This window comes from Prionailurus bengalensis, chromosome C1 (genome assembly GCF_016509475.1).
Source record: "Prionailurus bengalensis isolate Pbe53 chromosome C1, Fcat_Pben_1.1_paternal_pri, whole genome shotgun sequence".
Lineage (NCBI taxonomy): Eukaryota > Metazoa > Chordata > Mammalia > Carnivora > Felidae > Prionailurus > Prionailurus bengalensis.
The window spans coordinates 156745130-156763811 of NC_057345.1; the positions used below are offsets into that span (position 1 = coordinate 156745130).

An 18682-nucleotide genomic window follows, 5' to 3' on the forward strand; every position below is an offset into this window, starting at 1 on the left:
AACCTTTTAATTTCATATTAGACTTGCTAAATTGCTTTTTCTCAGAATATACTAAACAATGAATGAACGTTGTCTGAGTTTTACATAGTAAATAATTGGTGGGTGATTTTATAGAGAAAGAAAGGGGGAAAAATCACTTCGTCTTGGTTTTTGTCTCTACTTTTAAATGTCCATGGCTGTACAAACCAGTCCTCTCCATAATCTAAGTTAACTGGCATACTTTGTAGGGTCAAGAGCCAGACATTACATAGCAAAGCTGGATTTCTGTACTGTAACACCAACCCCAAGAGCTGGCACTCCAGGTGTTTTGAAAATGCTTCACACACCTGACCACATCTTTGACAAAAGACACTTTTGATATTGCAGGACAACCTGGAGCCGTCCAAGTTCCCGATACAGAAGGGCTCCCTGAACCTCCTGAGGCAGAAGTGGGAATCCAGCGAGTACCACAAAAGTGAGTGTTGCCCTGGAGGTAGTCGTTGCAGGCTCTTCCAGCCTCGAGAAAGCAAATTGCTTGACCCCAAAGTAGAGGGAGTGTCAGCACCTGGACCTCCAGATGCCCCTGGCATGCCCCTCAGTGTAGGAGAGGAGATGTTGAACTCAGAGCGTGAGGACAAGAGTGACAACTCCAGGGAATATCGCCCACCTGAAATGCTAAAAGAGGATTCCTTGACTGGTCGGCGCAGGATCGAGCACTTCTCTATTGCCCTTGATGAGCTGAGAAGCGTGTTTGAGGCTCCCAGGAGTGGAAACAGACCAGCTAGACCAGCACAATATTGCCAAAAGGTAAGGATTGAGAGTTGAAATTTCCAGTTGACAAGCTAGGCAACTAGCTTCACCTGCCGCTTATTTTTAAGCACGTGATGTTTTTTGGTTGCTTCTGTGTGTGCGTGTTTTCCCCTCACCTATACTCTAGACAAATGTCCTGAGGCTGCTGTGTAATATACAGTGTGAAATGTGGCATCCTCTATCCTTGACTTCTTCTATGGTCTATTCAAGTGGGGACTCAATTTCCTTTTACTCCTGCAAAAACAGCTCTGGTAGGCTGTTTCTTTTTGTACATGCCTTGTTTCCATAACTAGGTTGCCAGTTCCTTAGAGGTAGGGACAATTCCTTAGGGCTTTGCGCTTCAAACATTTAACAAATGGTGCTATGTTTAGCTAGAGCTCAGTGAGGATTTATCCATAATGATAGTGAAATGGAACCACAGTGAACTAGATTTCAACCTAAAACCTGCCATTTACTTCTAGAGCTGCATGACACTTAACCTTGAGAATGCAGGTGTCTTAATCTGCTTTACAGGGATCTCGTGAGGATTATTGATAATATATTTAAACTACTAGGCACAGAGTCTGAAATATTTTGTGGTAGATGATGATCGTGCTTCAGTGATTTTGGTGTACTATAATGTCACATTTAAAATATGTCTATTAGCTAAAGGCGACTTTTAATCAAATCCAGGAAACAGGATTAGCAACATTATTAATGAAGACCACATTTATACTTCTGTTTTCAATTAAAAACAACTGTTTAAATTAGAATTGCTTGAATTTATTGCACCCATTAGGGCCCCTACATAACAGATAATAATTTAATTTAATAAAGAATTAATAAATGATCTGAGGTTTTCCAGTGGGAAGCAAACTCCATGCTTTGTTAATTTTTTTTTTAATCTAGTGACACTTATCAGGAAGGTACAGTCCTATTCTTCTTAATGGATAACTAGCTTTCATAAGATTCACAGAAATAGAAAATTTTTCAAAATAAATTATTTCCCTAATACTTGTCTCAAGTTTCCCTATTGGGACATATTTATTATTTACAATGAGACTATTTTTCTATCTCAAGTAACTCAACTTGATTTAATGAGAATAAGGACTATGAAGTTATATTTATGAATGAAGTTATGTTAAAACTAGAGGGCTTCTCAAAAAATGCAACTACCTGCTAATCCCTAATTTGAGAACTTCCTTTCCCTCTTAATTATACAAGCACAATCCTTTTTGTTTGTAGTTGTATAATATCTCTCAATTGGATGTCTAGGTATTAAGGTATGCTTAACATAGATATTTACAATGTCATTTATTTTTTATCTTCATAAATTAAGGAAAGCAAAGCTACAGAAAAGGATTTCTATTTAATATCTGTTGACTTTAGTGTTAACAATTTTGGACATTTACTGAAGATAATTGACAAAAGAAATGGCCAAAAGTAGAACAATTAATCCTTCTAAATTATGTAATATAACTTATCCTTATCTGGAGTAGGGGTAGCTGTTTAAATGTAATAGTACAATAGTACAATGAAATAGTACAATGAATAGTACAATAGAAATGAATATTAGAATAGTAGAAATGAATCATTAATAAGGGGCTCTGTTTGACATATTGGGTTACTACTATTGGTGTGGAATGTGATTTTGGATCTAGTTCCCATAAAATGATTATGGAAAGAAATAGATATATTAAACCAATATTTAGGTAGTAAAAATGAGATTTGGTAAGCATGTTTAATACACTGTATTCTAGGTATTCTATGGTACCAGGTCATGAAATGTTTTTTTCTGTAAATGTATGAAGTATGTATTGTGCATTTAGGCATTTCTCATCCACAGCAGATACACCTGATTTTTAGAATTGGTTTACATAAATGAGTATTAGGAGTGTTTACAAAACCTATGTAAATTTCATATGACTTCTAGAACAAGGAGAAAGAAAGAAGGAAAAGAAAAATGAGAACCCAGTGAGGAATTAACTTCCTTTCTTCTAATGAACTATTTTGTTGTGTTATTATGCATGTGAAAAGAATCCTAGCTCAACTTATTTTGAAATTGGATAGTTCACACCAAAGCATAGTAATTCTGTGCAACTTAACCCTTTGTTTCTATAGGTCTTTTTCTTCCTTTTCATATTAGCACTTTGTTATTATTATAAAGTAATGAGGTAATATTTATTTGTATGGATATATAAACATACTTTAGTTACTTTATAACTATGATACTTATATTTATGGAGACTCTCTATTGAGATGTTGGTGATGTGGGGAAAGGTATTCAATATTTATGATATTAAAATCAAGGACAGAAAATCATTTCAGATAAAGTTCTCAAAACCTGGCAAATCATCTCAACAATAATAAACAATAAATTGCATTTTGATGTTGCTGTAGAAGGAAACTATTTTTTTTAATGTTTATTTTGTTTTTGAGAGAAAGAGAGGGGATGAACAGAATAAGAGAGAGAGCAGGGTCAGAGGATCTGAAGCAGGCTCTGTGCTGACAGCAGTGAGCCTGATGTGGGGCTTGAATTCACAAACTGAGATTATGACCTGAGCTGAAGTTGAATGCTCAATTGACTGAGCCATCCAGGCACCCCAGGAAACTCTTTAGCAATAGGCATTTGTTTAGAAAAAAATTATAAAATTATTGAAGTTCATTGTATAATTGTAGATTTTTTTAATTATGGTATACACACACATACACATATCTGTTTAAAGCATTTTCAGCAAAAAAATAGAAGTATGTCTTTTCACACATAGCTCATTTTATTGAGGTTCACTTTATTGCACTTTGCAGAGATTGCATTTTTTTACACATTGAAGGTTGATGGCAGCTCTACATCAAACAAGTCTGTCAACACCATTTTTCCAACAGCATTTGCTCATTTCATGTCTCTATGTCACATTTTGGTAATTTTTGAAATATTGCAAACTTTTCCATTATTATTATTGTATCTGTTATGGTGATCTGTTGTCAGTGATTATGACTTGCTGAAAACTGATATAATGGTGAGTGTATTTTAGCAATAAAGTATTTTTTAATTAAGGTATTAATTTTTAATTATTTTTTAAGACATAATGCTATTGCACACTTAAAAGACTACATTATGGTGTAATTATAACTTTTATGTGCACTGGGGAACAAAAAAATCATTTGATTTCTTTATTGGAATACTCATTGGGTCACAATGTTCTGGAACCAAGCCAGCAATATCTCTGAGGTATGTTTGTATTTACTAAAAAATGTTCATTTAAGGATTTTTTTTGAAAACTGTTGAGAAAAGAAACTGCAAGAGTCAATATTATTTTCTATAAGTATTCAAGCTCATTAGAGAAAGATTATGTCACCCCTCCTCCTCAAAATATTCAGTGAATTCCAGAGCTTTTAAAAAAAAACAATTTATCTTAATATGATTGCAGTGGAAAATTGATGAGAACTCTTTAAAATAATTTTGTCTCCTGACATTTTATAATTTCTAAAGAGAGACATAATCTTTTGTTATCGTTTCTAAAACACCCTGTACAGGTAACTTAGAATAAATTTTTAAACTGAAGGTTTTTATGCTCATGAGACAGACTGTAATTCACACAAAAATTCACATAGGCATTATCCCAAATAAATGGTATAGAATATGATTTGAAAAGAGTTTTGAAGAACCATGAGAATCTTAAGATTTTAAATCTTGGAGAGAATGGCATACCCACTTGCAATACTAAAAAATAAATTGGTATTATATAAGACAATGTATCAGTTAGCATTTACTATGTAACAAACCGCCCCAACATTAGCAGCTTTAAACAAGAAGCATTCATTATTGCTCTCAAGTTTCTGGTGAGCTAGGAAGTTCATCCAGTTTTTTTCTGGTCTCACTCCTGCACCTATGGTCAGCTTCCAGATCAGCTGGGGTCTGACTTTTCTAGAATGGCTACAGAGCTAGGACAACTCAGCTCTGCCCCATGTGGTCTCAGCTCCTTCAGTGGGTTGTTCAGATTTATGTACATGCCACAGGAGTTTCAAGAAAGAAATTAGAACTGCATGAGACCTCTGGAGGCCAATGCTCAGAACTTATACATCACTTCTCTATATTCTATTTGTCAAAATAGTCACAAAACAAACCAGATTAATAATGTGCTAAAATAGGCTTGATGGGAGGAATTGCAAACTCACATTTGCAGAGGTAAATGGATACAGGAGAGAAATAATTATAGCCACTTTGCAGACAGTCTACCACTGGCAAGTTTACTTAAATACACTCAAGAATCAGGATGTTTTACTATATCATGAGTTAATGCAAACTTTAGGAGGAGAGTCTAACATAAAAAGATCCATGTTGACAACTGTGCATAGACAGAACTCATGCCTTCTTGTTTTAGACTCAATCAACTAGACTGATGATAGTTATCGTGAAAGGCAGAATGCTGGCCCCCCCAAAGATGTCCACATCTCTTAAGCCCCAGAACCTGTGACTATGTTACCTGAATGGCAAAAGGGGCTTTGAAAATGTGATTAAGTTAAGGGATTTGAGATAGAAGGGTTTTTCTGAATTACCCCAAGTGTAAACAGTATCTTTAAAAAAGGGAGGCAGGAATGTTAGAGAGTCAGAGAAGGAGATGTGATGTCAGAGGACAGGTAGGAAGAGTGCAGGGATGTAACTCAAGGAATGTGAGCAACCTCTAGAAACTGGAAAAGGCAGGAGAACCAGCTTTCCCCTATAGCATCCACACTTGATCTTAGCCCAAAGGCCGAGAAGCGATCCCCCCGCCCCATAGCATCCAAAAGGAATGTAGGCCTTTCCTTCCTAAAGTCAGACACCTTGACTTTAGCACAGTAAAACTAATTTCAGACTCTGATCTCCAAAACCGTAATTAATTTGTGTTGTTTTAAGACATTGTGGTAATTTGTTACAGCAGCAATAAGAAACTAATACAGTTATTTTACAGAGTCTTCAAGTATTGTTAAAGAATGGTTGTGTAGTATGTGATTTTGGACTTTTCTTCTGTTCTTACATGATGAACATATTTCTGTATTTCAAAATCAGATCTTTGACTTCCTTCTATTTGTAGTTGGTGATATGAATGCTTATATTATTAAGTAATCAAGAACATGAACAAATCTTAGTTTCGGATGATTTGTATTTGATAGGCAACACATACTCACTTAAAAGGGTGAATTTACCAGAAGAAGGGGGAGTTTGGCAAAGGAGAGGGGGAGGGAGGGAAGGAGGGAGGGAGCGAGGGAGCGAGGGAGCGAGAGAGCGAGAGCGAGAGCGAGAGCGAGAGAGAGAGAGAGAGAGAGAGAATATTATGAAGGCACAAATAAAAACAAAAAGTTTAGGGGTGCCTGGGTGGCTCAGTCAGGTTAAGCGTCTGACTTCAGGTCAGGTCATGATCTCACGGTTTGTGGGTTTGAGTCCTGTGTCGGGCTCTGTGCTGACAGCTCAGAGCCTGGAACCTGCTTCAGATTCTGTGTCTCCCTCTCTCTCTGCCCCTCCCCTGCTCACCCTCTGTCTGTCTCTGTCTCAAAAATAAATAAAAACATAAAAAGCAATTTTTAAAACAGAAAGTTTACAGGAGACACTTATTTCAATTCATGTTACTTCTGTGGCTAATGTACTTTATATGGAATATATGTGCATTTTTAAACTAAATCCACTAAACTCCACCTAGTCAGTGCTGAATAAGAGCAGTATTTAGACTAACTTGGAGCATAGCCAGATGGTATAAGTTCCTCCTTCTTTCTTTCAAGCTCCCAGTTGCTGTCCACAGCACTGGGACTGTAAGACAACTGAATAAGCTCCCTTAAAGGATCGCTTCAGCCTTCACTACGACCCCACAGTAAATTAGGAGCTTCTTGATTCAATTAATTAATTTTGTCATTTTTCATTCATGTTTTTAGACACAAAATGTCAAATTATTTGATTTTCAAAATAGATTACTTAAATAACTCATCTACATTTCTTTTTTTTTAATTGTATTTATTTTTTAAAATTTACATCCAAATTAGTTAGCTATAGTGCAACAATGATTTCAGGAGTAGATTCCTTAATGCCCCTTACCCATTTAGCCCATCCCCCCCCACACCCCCTCCAGTAACCCTGTTTGTCCTCCATATTTAAAAGTCTCTGATGTTTTGTCCCCCTCCCTGTTTTCATATTATCTTTGCTTCCCTTCCCTTATGTTCATCTGTTTTGTCTCTTAAAGTCCTCATATAATTTTTGTCTTTCTCTGACTAATTTCATTTAGCATAGTACCCTCAAGTTCCATCCACATAGTTGCAAATGGCAAGATTTCATTCTTTTTGATTGCCGAGTAATACTCCAGTGTGTGTGTGTGTGTGTGTGTGTGTGTGTGTGTGTGTGTGTGTGTGTATACATGCCACATTTTCTTTATCCATTCATCCATCGATGGACATTTGGGCTCTTTCCATACTTTGGCTATTGTTGACAGTGCTGCTGTAAACATGGGGGTACATGTGTCCCTTCAAAACAGCACACCTGTATCCCATGGATAAATGCCTCGTAGTGCAATTGCTGGGTCGTACACCAGACTCATCTACATTTCTAATGCACGGTTGTGATCTTTCTCAAAAACCACACTCACTTGTGCTATCAGGTTGAATTTACCTCATGCCCAAAGAGAGACTGTTTCTCCCTTTTACTTAAGCCCTTGAAAACAGACCATTCAAACATGAGCTGGACTCAATCAGAAGAAAAGGAAATATGCACTATATTTTAGCTGTGCTGTCTCATAATGCATGGATTCAATCTATTGTATAATTGAAGGTTTGCAGGAGAATATGAAGACACAAGGCTAAGGGAATGTGGACCTACATGGGCATCAATGATTAAACAGGATATAAATAATTAAATATGGTATAGTTTCCAGAGTATGTTATTTTCATTCCCTCCTAGGATCAAAGCCTCTGGTTTTTCATTTAATGACCAGTTTGTCATCTCCTACTTTGAGTTCTGCATAAAATCAGATTTTTAAAAGTACAGGTGAATCAACAATTGCAGTTTGGCTGCTACTACACAATCATTCCATTAGATGCTTAAAGTTACATTTGCTCCCTAAACCCAGGTATGTGGGAACTATGGGCTTAGTTTACCTCTAATCTCAGAGCAAGAAAGTTTCTTTTCAGACAGTTACGTGTCACAGCCTTCTGACTCTCCATCTCCTGCCCTCCTCTCATCTGAGGTTTCTGAGGTAATCTCTGCCAAGCATGATGTATTTTGTAAAGGCTTTTTAGCAGGACAGAGGTTATTACAATCTTGAAAATTATTACTGAAAAATCTGTCCACCAAACTAAAAAATAGAGAGCTAAGTATTTTTTTCCCCCGGGGGGGGGGGGGGAAGTTTGATGAAATAAAATATGTTTTCTTTACCTGAAAAACAGGCAGGCAAGTAGTTTTTTGTAGAGCTGAAGTAAATACTTTAATGAGAGAGATAATTACTTTTTTATTAGAAAAATATAAAGAATAATAATTTTCGTTTTTGCATATAGTGTAAGAACATAATATTTGGTGACAAAGCATCAGTTGAAAGCCTTGGGCTCGGCCACTTCTTCATCATATAAAATTGAGTGAGTTATTTCACCTCATTAATCCTTGATTTTCACATCTATAAAATGAGGAAATTAATACAGCACAAGATTTTTGTGAAGATAAAGTTATATAGCACCTGAAGGAGAAGACGTATTTAAGAGGTAGCACCAAATAAAATTTAAGAAATTGCACCAATGTAGCACCAAATGGGTATTTCTTCTATTTTGTCTTCTCTGGTATCATTTCTGCAACTTAGTACATGCCTTTGGGGAAAATATTTCATCTCAATGACTTCTGTTTCCTCACCTATAAAGGTAGAGGCTTACACTCTATGGTTTATAAAAATGGAAAGGTGCTTCGGGCAAAGAAGTTTTTATTTCGCATCTGACAACACCTTAGTCTTTTGCAAAGACCCCACTTAGAAGGGCTTTCATTGAATATTCAGTGGAGTAAATGCTAATGAAACTTTCCAACATGAGTTATAACCCCATTTTGAGATGATGAGACAAGGGGCTACAATCTTAAATTATAGTTTTCCAAGCTTTATTAAAACCCTAAACAGAGATACATTGCCACCTTCATTGCCCTTTCCAGTTAATAGAAAAAGTCACTGCCACTTAGGGACTCCAAATCCAAAGTCAAGAGAGATGAGGCTTACATATTATAAAAGTATTTATTGTATTCACATTCACATACACAAAGAACAAAGACACCACAAGGACAGGAATGTTTCATTTTATACAGGTTTTCTTAGTGGTGTAATTTGTTGTTGTTTTTTCTAATATAAGTGCTCTTTGCTTGTTGTTATTGTTTTTTCATCCATTTATGTTTTTTTTTTTTATTTTAGTGCCTCCTGTCCAGTGCTTTATGTTAGCTTGGGGGGGTGGGGTGGGGGCACAGCTCTGTGATCAGATGGTAAACTCCCAACTGAACACGTTTTTGCATGGCCTTAAAGACCTCTGGAGGAAACTGCCATCTCACCTCATTCATGTCTCACAGTGATATAGGTAGTCACAATATGACATTGTTAAAGAGTATCGTGCCAGTAACCACAGAAAGATTGTAAGCAATATTGACTCACCTTCAACTGGGAAAATTGCTGTCAGTTCATGGATTGACATTCTTTGACATTTTACTTGGAAAACTAGTGAGAGTTTTCACCCTTTGTTGTAGGAACACTGATGCCAGCCCTGCTGCCTCTGTTGTAAACCCACTTTTTTTTACTCGTCCTATCTTCCCCAGATGTTTACCCAACATTTCTACTTACTGACTGAATTCATTCAAGGAGTCCCACGTATGACTCTTTTTCCCCTTCCATATCCTCCCATTGCTGATTTTCATACTCAACCAGGTTCTTTTGGAGAATCCTCTCACCATAAGGAAAAGCTAAAGAAGGAAATAAAGAAAAGAAATTGGTAAAATGCATTGAGAAAGATGATTAAATAGGGAGAATTTTGGGCTTTATTTAGCGCTTTGACCCCACCACGGGTGATAGAGATGAAGTTCCAGTCACTGAAAGTCCACCAGCAATCCAAAGGTTTTCCTGAAGTAAGTCAACATAGGAATTCCTTCAACAACACCCTGAGAAATAAACTTCCACTTGGTGCGGGGAAACCTGGAAGAGACCAACTTAACTAAGTGACCAAAGTTAGTATCACCATCAATAGCACTACATCTCGATATCATCTACCTCCCAATGTGATATATATTGTTAAGTTCAAAACATCAGCCCTGTGGTATCCTTGCCAAAATTATGTAATCTCAATTTAATCATGATGAAACATCAGATAAATCCACATAGAGAGAATTCTATAAAACACCTGGCCATGACTCTTCAAAAGTGGTAAGGCCGTGTTGGAAAAATACTGAGCAACTGCCATGGATTGGAGGTGACCTGACAGACATGACGATAGAGGTGAGGGTGGACTCTTTCACTGAAAATTGGACAACAAAAGAGAGCATTAGTGGGAAAGTAGGAAAAATTCTAATAAGGTCTGTTTATTTCCTGGTTTCAAAATTGTACAGTGCTTAAGATACTAAGATTAAAGAAAACTGGACAATTGTTATATGGGAATTCTCTGTAGTATTGCAACATTTCAGTAAATCTCAAGTTATTTCAAAATAAAAAAGTTAAATATGCTGATCTTTGTTGAGGTCTTGCTAGCACTGTAGAGTGGAGGATCATGGTCTCTTTTGTTTGAATTTTTCCAAACCTAACAGATTATGACTCATCACTTTGTAGAATGTGATCCTTAGCTTCACACCCCTATACTTCTAACATGTTAAACGTTATCAGCCATTTCTCTCTGCCTATAATTTCAGGATCTCTACAATTAATTATTTTCTTAGCAAGGAGAATTTGGGAAGCCTAATCAGTAGTAGTTCAGAAGCTGAGTATATATATGGACAGCCTTACAGTTAGGTCTGCATTAAATTTATATCCCATTTCCACTCATTGAATTTCACTACATTTTCAGGAAGTTGTTTAGACCTTTAGTTCTGTCTTGACTTGCAGTCTTTCCAAATCACTGCTTCAAGTTCAAGGAACTCCGATTAGCTATTGTCTCAAACTCAAACTTCAGGAGCTATAGCTGTTACCCTTTTGATGCTGATTTGACAGCAAGCTTCAATCTCTATAATATATTACGAACCCCTTCGAAATGCTAACCCTCTTTTCAGGGGCTGTAGTCTTTTGATGGATTTCCCAGTTGCTTAGGAAGTATGTATGTATGTATGTATGTATGTATGTATGTATGTATGTATGTATTTTCCTTCTGCTTTGGGTTAGACCTTTTGATGGCTAGCTTCCTTAACTCCCTAGGCTCTCCTTTCTGGTCTTCCTCACTGTGAACTGAGCACCAGGATTGATATAGTAATGCCTTCTTGAATGTAATTGCCCCTTTTCATTTCTCAAACAAAGTCCTTCACCTGAACTTGGAAATCTGGAAACTTTTGTCAGAGTTGAAGCGCAGATATTTAGCATGGGGTGAAGTATAGACCCTGACAATTCAGAGTGGATGTGGCTCTAACAATTGGTACAGCCATCCTAGTACCCTCTTCCTAGACATCAACCAACTTGTAGACATGCAACCACATCCTTATTTTAGCACCAGCTTAGCACTCACTATATTGTGCATGGAAACCAAATAGTTAACAAATTTTCTTATTTGGAAAGATATTTCTTTGTCTGTTTAATGTGTAGCGGTGAGTGGATGCAGTGAGTTCCAAACACCTTAAACAAATTCAAGCTCCATTTATGTTTCTCATCTATACCAGCTACCAAATATGATGATTTATGGTACTTAATAGTGTACTAACTTGTTTTATGTCAATGTAAGTCATTTATCGGATGCCATGAGACAAATTGCTCTCAAGCATGGTAATGCATCATAATGCGTGCAGTTCTCTTCCCCTTCCCCCATTTGTGAAAACATATCAGGAGTTTACATTTAAATTAATCAAAATGTTCTGATGTCAACCTTGATTAGATGTCAGAATTTTTTATTAATGATAAAGATGTTATAAAATATTTCCATTTCTGATCAAGATGATTTTATAATTTAAGATCTAATCTCTTTTCCATTTACCTTTATTTTTAAAAGTTTATTTATTTATTTTGAGAGAGAGAGCAAGCGAGCGAGCATGAGTGGGGAAGAGGCAGAGAGAGAGGGAGAGAGAGAGAGAGAGAGAGAGAGAGAGAGAGAGAGAGAGAGAGAATTCCAAGTAGGCTCCAGCACAGAGCCCCACGCAGGGCTTGAACTCATGAACTTTGAGATCATGACCTGAGCTGAAATCAAGAGTCAGATGTTTAACTAACTGAGCCACCCTGGCGCCTCTCCATTTACCTTTATTTTTAAAAGTTAGGAGTAATTTTTTCCTTGTGTCTTGAAAAATATATTTGAAATTCCCATAGGAAAAGAAATTCAAGCTATGAAAAATAAAAACCAAAAACCAGGAGTTCCACAAATATTCTCCTTCTCTCTCTCTCTCTCTCTCTCTCTCTCTCTCTCTCTCTCTCTCTCACACACACACACACACACACACACATACACACAGGGGCTTTTTAAAATATTTCATGTTTAAAAGTAAAGTTGAGAAGTTGTGGGATATATGTGTCAATGTCTCTAAAAATATTTATTTATCCAGGAATAGCAACTGTGTTTTTTTCTGAGACATGTTTCAATTCTACTTTTTGGTTTATAGCTGTAGTCTTTTTGGGTGCCTATTCATTTCTGAGGTTATCCCTGAATGCCTCCCCTCAGCCTAATGTTGGTCTGCCCTGGGGCCGCTGGAACAAGAGGCTCCATGCTGCTGCTAATGGTAAACAAGTAGTATAATTGAGCACTGGGTGCCAGCCAGGTATTGTGCTAAGGGCTCCACAGGCATTGCTGCCATTTAATACAACTGTGTAAGGATATAAGAACTACCATAATTTTCACTTTACAGCTAAAGGGTGGAGAGATTAAATGACTCCAAAGGTACACCACTGGTACGTAATAGAACAGGGATTTCAACCCAAGTTATCTCAATCCAGAATCCCCAACATTAAAATACTACTCTGGGGGCGCCTGGCTGGCTCAGTTGGTTAAGCATCCAACTTCGGCTCACGTCATGATCTCTCAATTCGTGGGTTCAAGCCCCGGGTTGGGCTCTGTGTTGACAGCTCAGGGCCTGGAGCCTGCTTCGATTTCTGTGTCTCCTTCTCTCTCTGTCCCTCCCCAGCTCACACTCTGCCTCTCTCTCAAAAATAAATAAACATTTAAAAAATGTTTAAATACTACTTCTGAGTGCTGTCTGGATTCAAGTTGTCCATTTTCATACAGGATCTCACAGTCATAGAAATCACAGAATCTCTTTAACTTTGCATGCCACAAACCACATATTCTAAATTCTAAGATACATACTTTTTCAGATTTGTTAACATCTTTGAATTTAGCATGCTTCTTATTATCAATGGTATTTCATAGTTTGTCAGGATTCCCCCCTTTCTTACAGGTACATAAAATAATGTCATTTTGCTTTTGATAAACTATAGCATAAATAAAATATATATTTTGAATAAATACACTAAAAAGTTATTGAATGTTCATTGTGTGCCAGGAATGTACTAAATACTTTAAATACATTTTCTCTTAATTTTCATAACTTCTCTATTAGTGAAAGCTATGTCAACACCACCATTATACAGATAAGAAAATAGAGGCTTTTGTCTAAGGTCTTTCTGTAAAGTAGTTCAAAAAGGAATCTAACTCAGAAGCCTTAGTTTTAAATGTTGAAGAGTTAGTTTTGTATTATGCCTATTTTGTTAATGGGTTTAGAGTAAGCTAGAATTTTCTACTTTAATGAACATTTAACTGTGTGCAAAATAACTTCCACATTAACAAGGAGCTTTACAAAGAAGTGAAAACAATCATGGTGGCTTATTTGGTAGGAAGGATAAGTGTTATATTTAACTTATTTCTTTCTTCTTTTAGGGACTGTGAGTGGAAGCAGAGATTAATATAGTATAACTTGACCCAAATAAAGATATTTAGATATATTTGAAGGAAAAGAGAGAAATACTTTTTTTAAAGAGAAAAAAAAACTTTGAAGTTTAATACTCATTAGAAGGCAAAATTAATTCTCCAGTTCACCCAATCAAAATCTAGAGAAAAAGTTTAACCCTGAGAATTTTTGAAACCTAAAAGCTGCTCTAGCAGCAGAGAGGCAATCAGAGAGGAGGGAAATAGAAGCTCAAGACTGAGCAAAAACAATTGAATTTAATAAACAAGACTGTAATCTGCTTTATCTGTTTTGAATGCTTCTTTTTAATCCTGTGAATTTCTTCCTACTACAGTCACTGAAATTCAGTCTGCTATTTCTGTGGTATCTATTTTTGACTCTATGTAGGTAACACCACCTTATTTATCCCAAATTTTACTCTTTTACCTAAATTCTGTTTGCAAACTTTCAACTTGTTCTGAGAACTTCTACCTACACATTCTTCAACTACTTCAGAATGCATAAGTCTGAGATCATTATCCTCCACGAAAATCAACTTCTTACCCAAAGCCCATATATTTACAATGGCAACACCTTGTGTGCAATGATGGAGAGCCCTCTCTGGTAGTTTAATTGATCTTGCTCAACTGCCTTCTACCCCCCCATTTCTCAATTTCTCTTTTCACTTTTCATTTACCACCTATCCCTTATTACATCATACCTGAGTTATTACCATACCTGCTGTGATACTGTGATTTATAATAAGAAATATGCATTTGATCTTTGACCCTGGGGCACAAATCTCTTAAAACCCTTGGGATTTCCTATGAGAAGAATGATAAAGATAGCTTTTGTGCTAAGTCAATGAAGTGACTTTTTGGAAAGCCCTTAGGTAATCTCAGGTTGGGAGGTGGTTGGTGGGGGAGCCAATCATGTGATTAGAGGGTTAGAAGTTTAAATACTCCCATACCAATTTAGGGGGAGGGTCTAGAGGTGGAATCAGTTACCAGTGGCCAGTGATTTAACCAATCATGATTATGTAATGAAACCTCCATACAAACCCAAAAGTAAGGGATTCAGAGAGCCTTTGGTTGGTGCATGGAAGCTTTATGTCCCTTCCCACATTCCTTGCCCTATGTATCTCTTCCGTCTGGCTGTTCCTGAGTTAAATCCTTTTATAATAAACCAGTACTCTAGTAAGTAAAATCTTTCTTTGTGTCCTGTGAGCTGTTCTAACAAATTAATTGAACCAAAGAAAGGAGAGGGTTATGGGAACCTCTGATTTATAGCCAGTCAGAAGTACAGGTAGCAACCAGGTCTTATGATTGACATCTGAAATGGGGGCTGGGGGGAGGAGGTGGCAGTCTTGTAGACTGAACCCTTAACCTGTGGGATCTGATGCTGTCTCTAGATATATAGTGTAAGAATTGAGTTGACTTATAGGATACCCAGCCAGTGTCCCAGAAGTTGCTTGTGGATGTGGGAAACCACACACACACATTGGAATTGGGCCGAAGGAACCAAAGACCTTCCTTTTTAGTATCTTAGTCTTTCTAGAGTAAACCCCTTTTGTTGAGGTTTGATCCCAGTAACACAATCACAGACACTCTAATTCCTACAGCTGTGGACCCATGTACCATATCATATACTTACATATGTTATGTATATGCATTCTGTTCTATAGTGCTGCATTATCAATTATGGGGTCACAGGCCACATGTGGTTACTTTAAATTTTAATTAAAGTGAAATTAAATTAAAAATTCATTTCCTTTGTCACAATAGCCATATTTCAAGTTCTTAATAGCTACATGTGGCTAGCAGCTACTGTATCAGACAGCACGGTACAAAGCATTTCCATCATCAAAGAAATTTCTATTGGGCAGTATGCTCTAGTTGCTAGTCTATAGGGCTCCACTTTCTCCATCTGAAATTCTCTGAGTAGCTTCTAAGTGTTCTGGAGTTCCTCCTGCTTACTCCAGTCTATCTCTCTGCCTTCCCACTTCATACAAATGCCTCAGGTGGAGAATGCCTTTCTCTTTTTCATTTTGCCCCTAAATGCTCAGAGACACTGTATTGTTAGAACCTACCCAAGCCACAGTGCCAAGGATAGAGAAGACAGTGCAACATGAATCTGCTTACAGGGATTTAGTTGCAGTGAATGCTGAGCATGCTATTGGGACCAGTTGTAAGCCTACATATGACCCAAAAGAAGCTTCTCAAGCAAGTTTGTTGGGTTTTATTATTTAATAAAAACATTTTAAAAGTCTCCTTCCTTCTAGCTTTTGGTTTCATGCAGGCATTTCTCCAGTGGTGTTGTCTTGGGCCCCTTTCAGGTCTATAAGCAGGTTCTTTGGTCTCTTTCTTTTCTTTTCCTCCATGGTTTTTAACAGAGTGCCAAACACATGGTGGGTTTTAATTAAGTATCTCGGGAATGGGTGGATAAAGAACTGTTGTTAAAAAGAGCTGGCTCTTTCACTGTCTACCATCCAGGTCATCTGCATTAGCAGTCCATCCTCATGACTCAGCTCAAAGGTAACCTTATAGCAACTTTCTAGCCTACACTGCCAATAGTTGTATTCCTTCTGCTCATTTTATGGCAGGGGTTTGATAATCTGATGTCCCCTGTCCCTTACATGTGGTCATTCCAGCCTAAGCACTTTTGTTACTGGCTATGAGCCAGCTTCTTTAGGTTGGACATCCTATCTTACACTCTTTATGCCTAATAGATAACACTAGTGAAATTGTGCAATAAATAGATAGAAAAAGATTATTGCTCTTTTATTGAACTTTTTTTAGTCTGATGTTACTTTGACATCAAGCTATGTCTGCCAGCCTCCCAAAGGATAAACTGCCTCATGATTCATATTTACTCCATTTTTCTGGTGCATTAGTAGACAGTGGCCTGAATATGCAGTTAGAAGGTGTGTCCATCTCTGTGTTACATAGACTCATGGTAGAGCCTACCTCATGATGCTCACCTACACCTAACCCATGGTCACCACCAGCTCAGGAAGCTCCTTCAGAATGTATTGTGATTGTTGTTTGACCCATTTTCTACTCTAGAAAATGTAAGTAATAATCAGTTATTATCTACTCTTTTTAAATTATAAAATATTTCAGCCATAAATAAAAGTCTGAAAATATATTCTGCATCTTCTTTCAGCTGTACATCAAAAATTCAGTGATGAGCATATAAAGACTCTTAGGTATTGAGGTTCTTTTTGTGTATGCCACCAAGGAATTGAAAGATATTTTTGGCCAGCAAAAAGTTTTATCTTATGCTAATGTCCAAATTCCCCTTTTCCCTAATATTTCAAGATTGCCTCATAAAACAGAAGATAATAAACTCAACAGATGCAAGACTCAGAATAAATAATAAATATATACTGCATCCCACCACATACACAATTAAAAATAAGCCAACTAGAAAACTAGTTTTTTTCTTTTTTTTCTTTTCTTTTCTATTCGTTTCTTTTCCTTTCTTTTCTTGGAGAAAGGAAAAGAGGTTTATAATATGTATACCTAAGTTGAAATGGTTTCTAATACTCTAAATGAAACATTTATAGATATAGTTGTGCCATATCATCATATTTTCTTTCTTATTCCTCATCAGTGAATAAAGCCAAAGTTTTGGTCCCCAAGAACATTCAGCATCTGAGTTTCTTTGCTGCTAAACGAAAAGTAGGTAACATTCCTATCATTTCAAAGAGAATGAGGGGATAGAAATGAAGGAAGAAAGCAATGCTAAGAAGCACAGATCCTATTTTCTTGTAATGCCACTAATAATAACTTAGAAGTGGTAGCTAGAGTATAGATGCTGTATAAGCAAAAATAAATCTACACCAAATGGTTTTTAATGCTTGAAAGGTAAAAGTAACTGGAAAGTTAAAATCAGTTTACCATAAACACCTTCTCCAAAGCAGCATATTTTCCCAGAGTTCTCCCTGGAGTTTTTTGGCATATTGCTCAGAAAATGCTTCAATAAAATATATCTAATGAGATCTTTCCCATTCATCATTTTCTACTGAGAGATGCATTTCCAAATGTAGAAATTAAAAAGTATAAATTCCTCTAAAGAAATTATTCCAGTTCCAACTTGAATAGCACTAATAAGTCTTCTCCCAGCATGAGAAGATTATATGGACTTTAACTAGCAAATGTGGTTCCAAAATAGCTAATCATTAAAAACCAGAGACAATCCATTTCCATAAAGATATGGCAATTAAAGTGACTGACATAGAATGGTAAGAATCTTAAAGGAGAAAACTGCCCTCATTGAGGGAGGGAGATGTCATTGAGTCAAGCTCCCTCCAAGGTTGGAATCCATCCTATATCCCAGGCAGATGGCAGCCCAGCTTTCCTTTAAATACTTCCATTTTCAAGAGTTCATGCTTCTGCAAAACAGTTCTTTCTATTGTCAGATGGCTCTCTTTCTTAGAAGGTTAATCCTCACGTTGAGTAGAATGTATCTTATTGGAACATCCACATTTTGAGCAAGCTTTTGCCCTTTGAAGCAACACAGAATATTTTCCATTTGTTACTGTGGGAAATGACAGGCTCTGTCTAATCTTGAGGGCTCAGGACACAACTTAGCAGTAGGAGGTGAGTCCTGAGTGACTTAGGAAGAGTCAAGGCCAAACCTATGCATGACAAGGGCATGATATGACTCAGCACGTCCTGACTAAGGAAAGACAGATGCTACAAAACCATCCCTCCCTCCAAAAAAGGTTGGTCATTAATTAAGAAATCTGTGCTGGGTAGGTCAGCCAATATATTTGAGTATCTTCCTTTGTAGATATTTTAAAAATTGTTGTTTTGTGGTTTTATGCCCTCCTTTTGTTGTAGATATATCAGGAATACATTAGTAGACCCACTCAGG

General features: G+C 36.9%; 1 protein-coding gene across 1 annotated transcript in view; it reads left to right on the forward strand.

Annotated features, from left to right (window-relative positions):
- LOC122479489 overlaps positions 1-18682 on the forward strand; it is a 122785-nt gene that overhangs the window by 12232 nt on the left and 91871 nt on the right. Inside the window, exon 2 of the mRNA XM_043573366.1 lies at positions 367-786. Within this exon, the coding sequence (XP_043429301.1) occupies positions 367-786 (420 nt within the window). The remainder of the gene's footprint in view (positions 1-366; positions 787-18682) is intronic.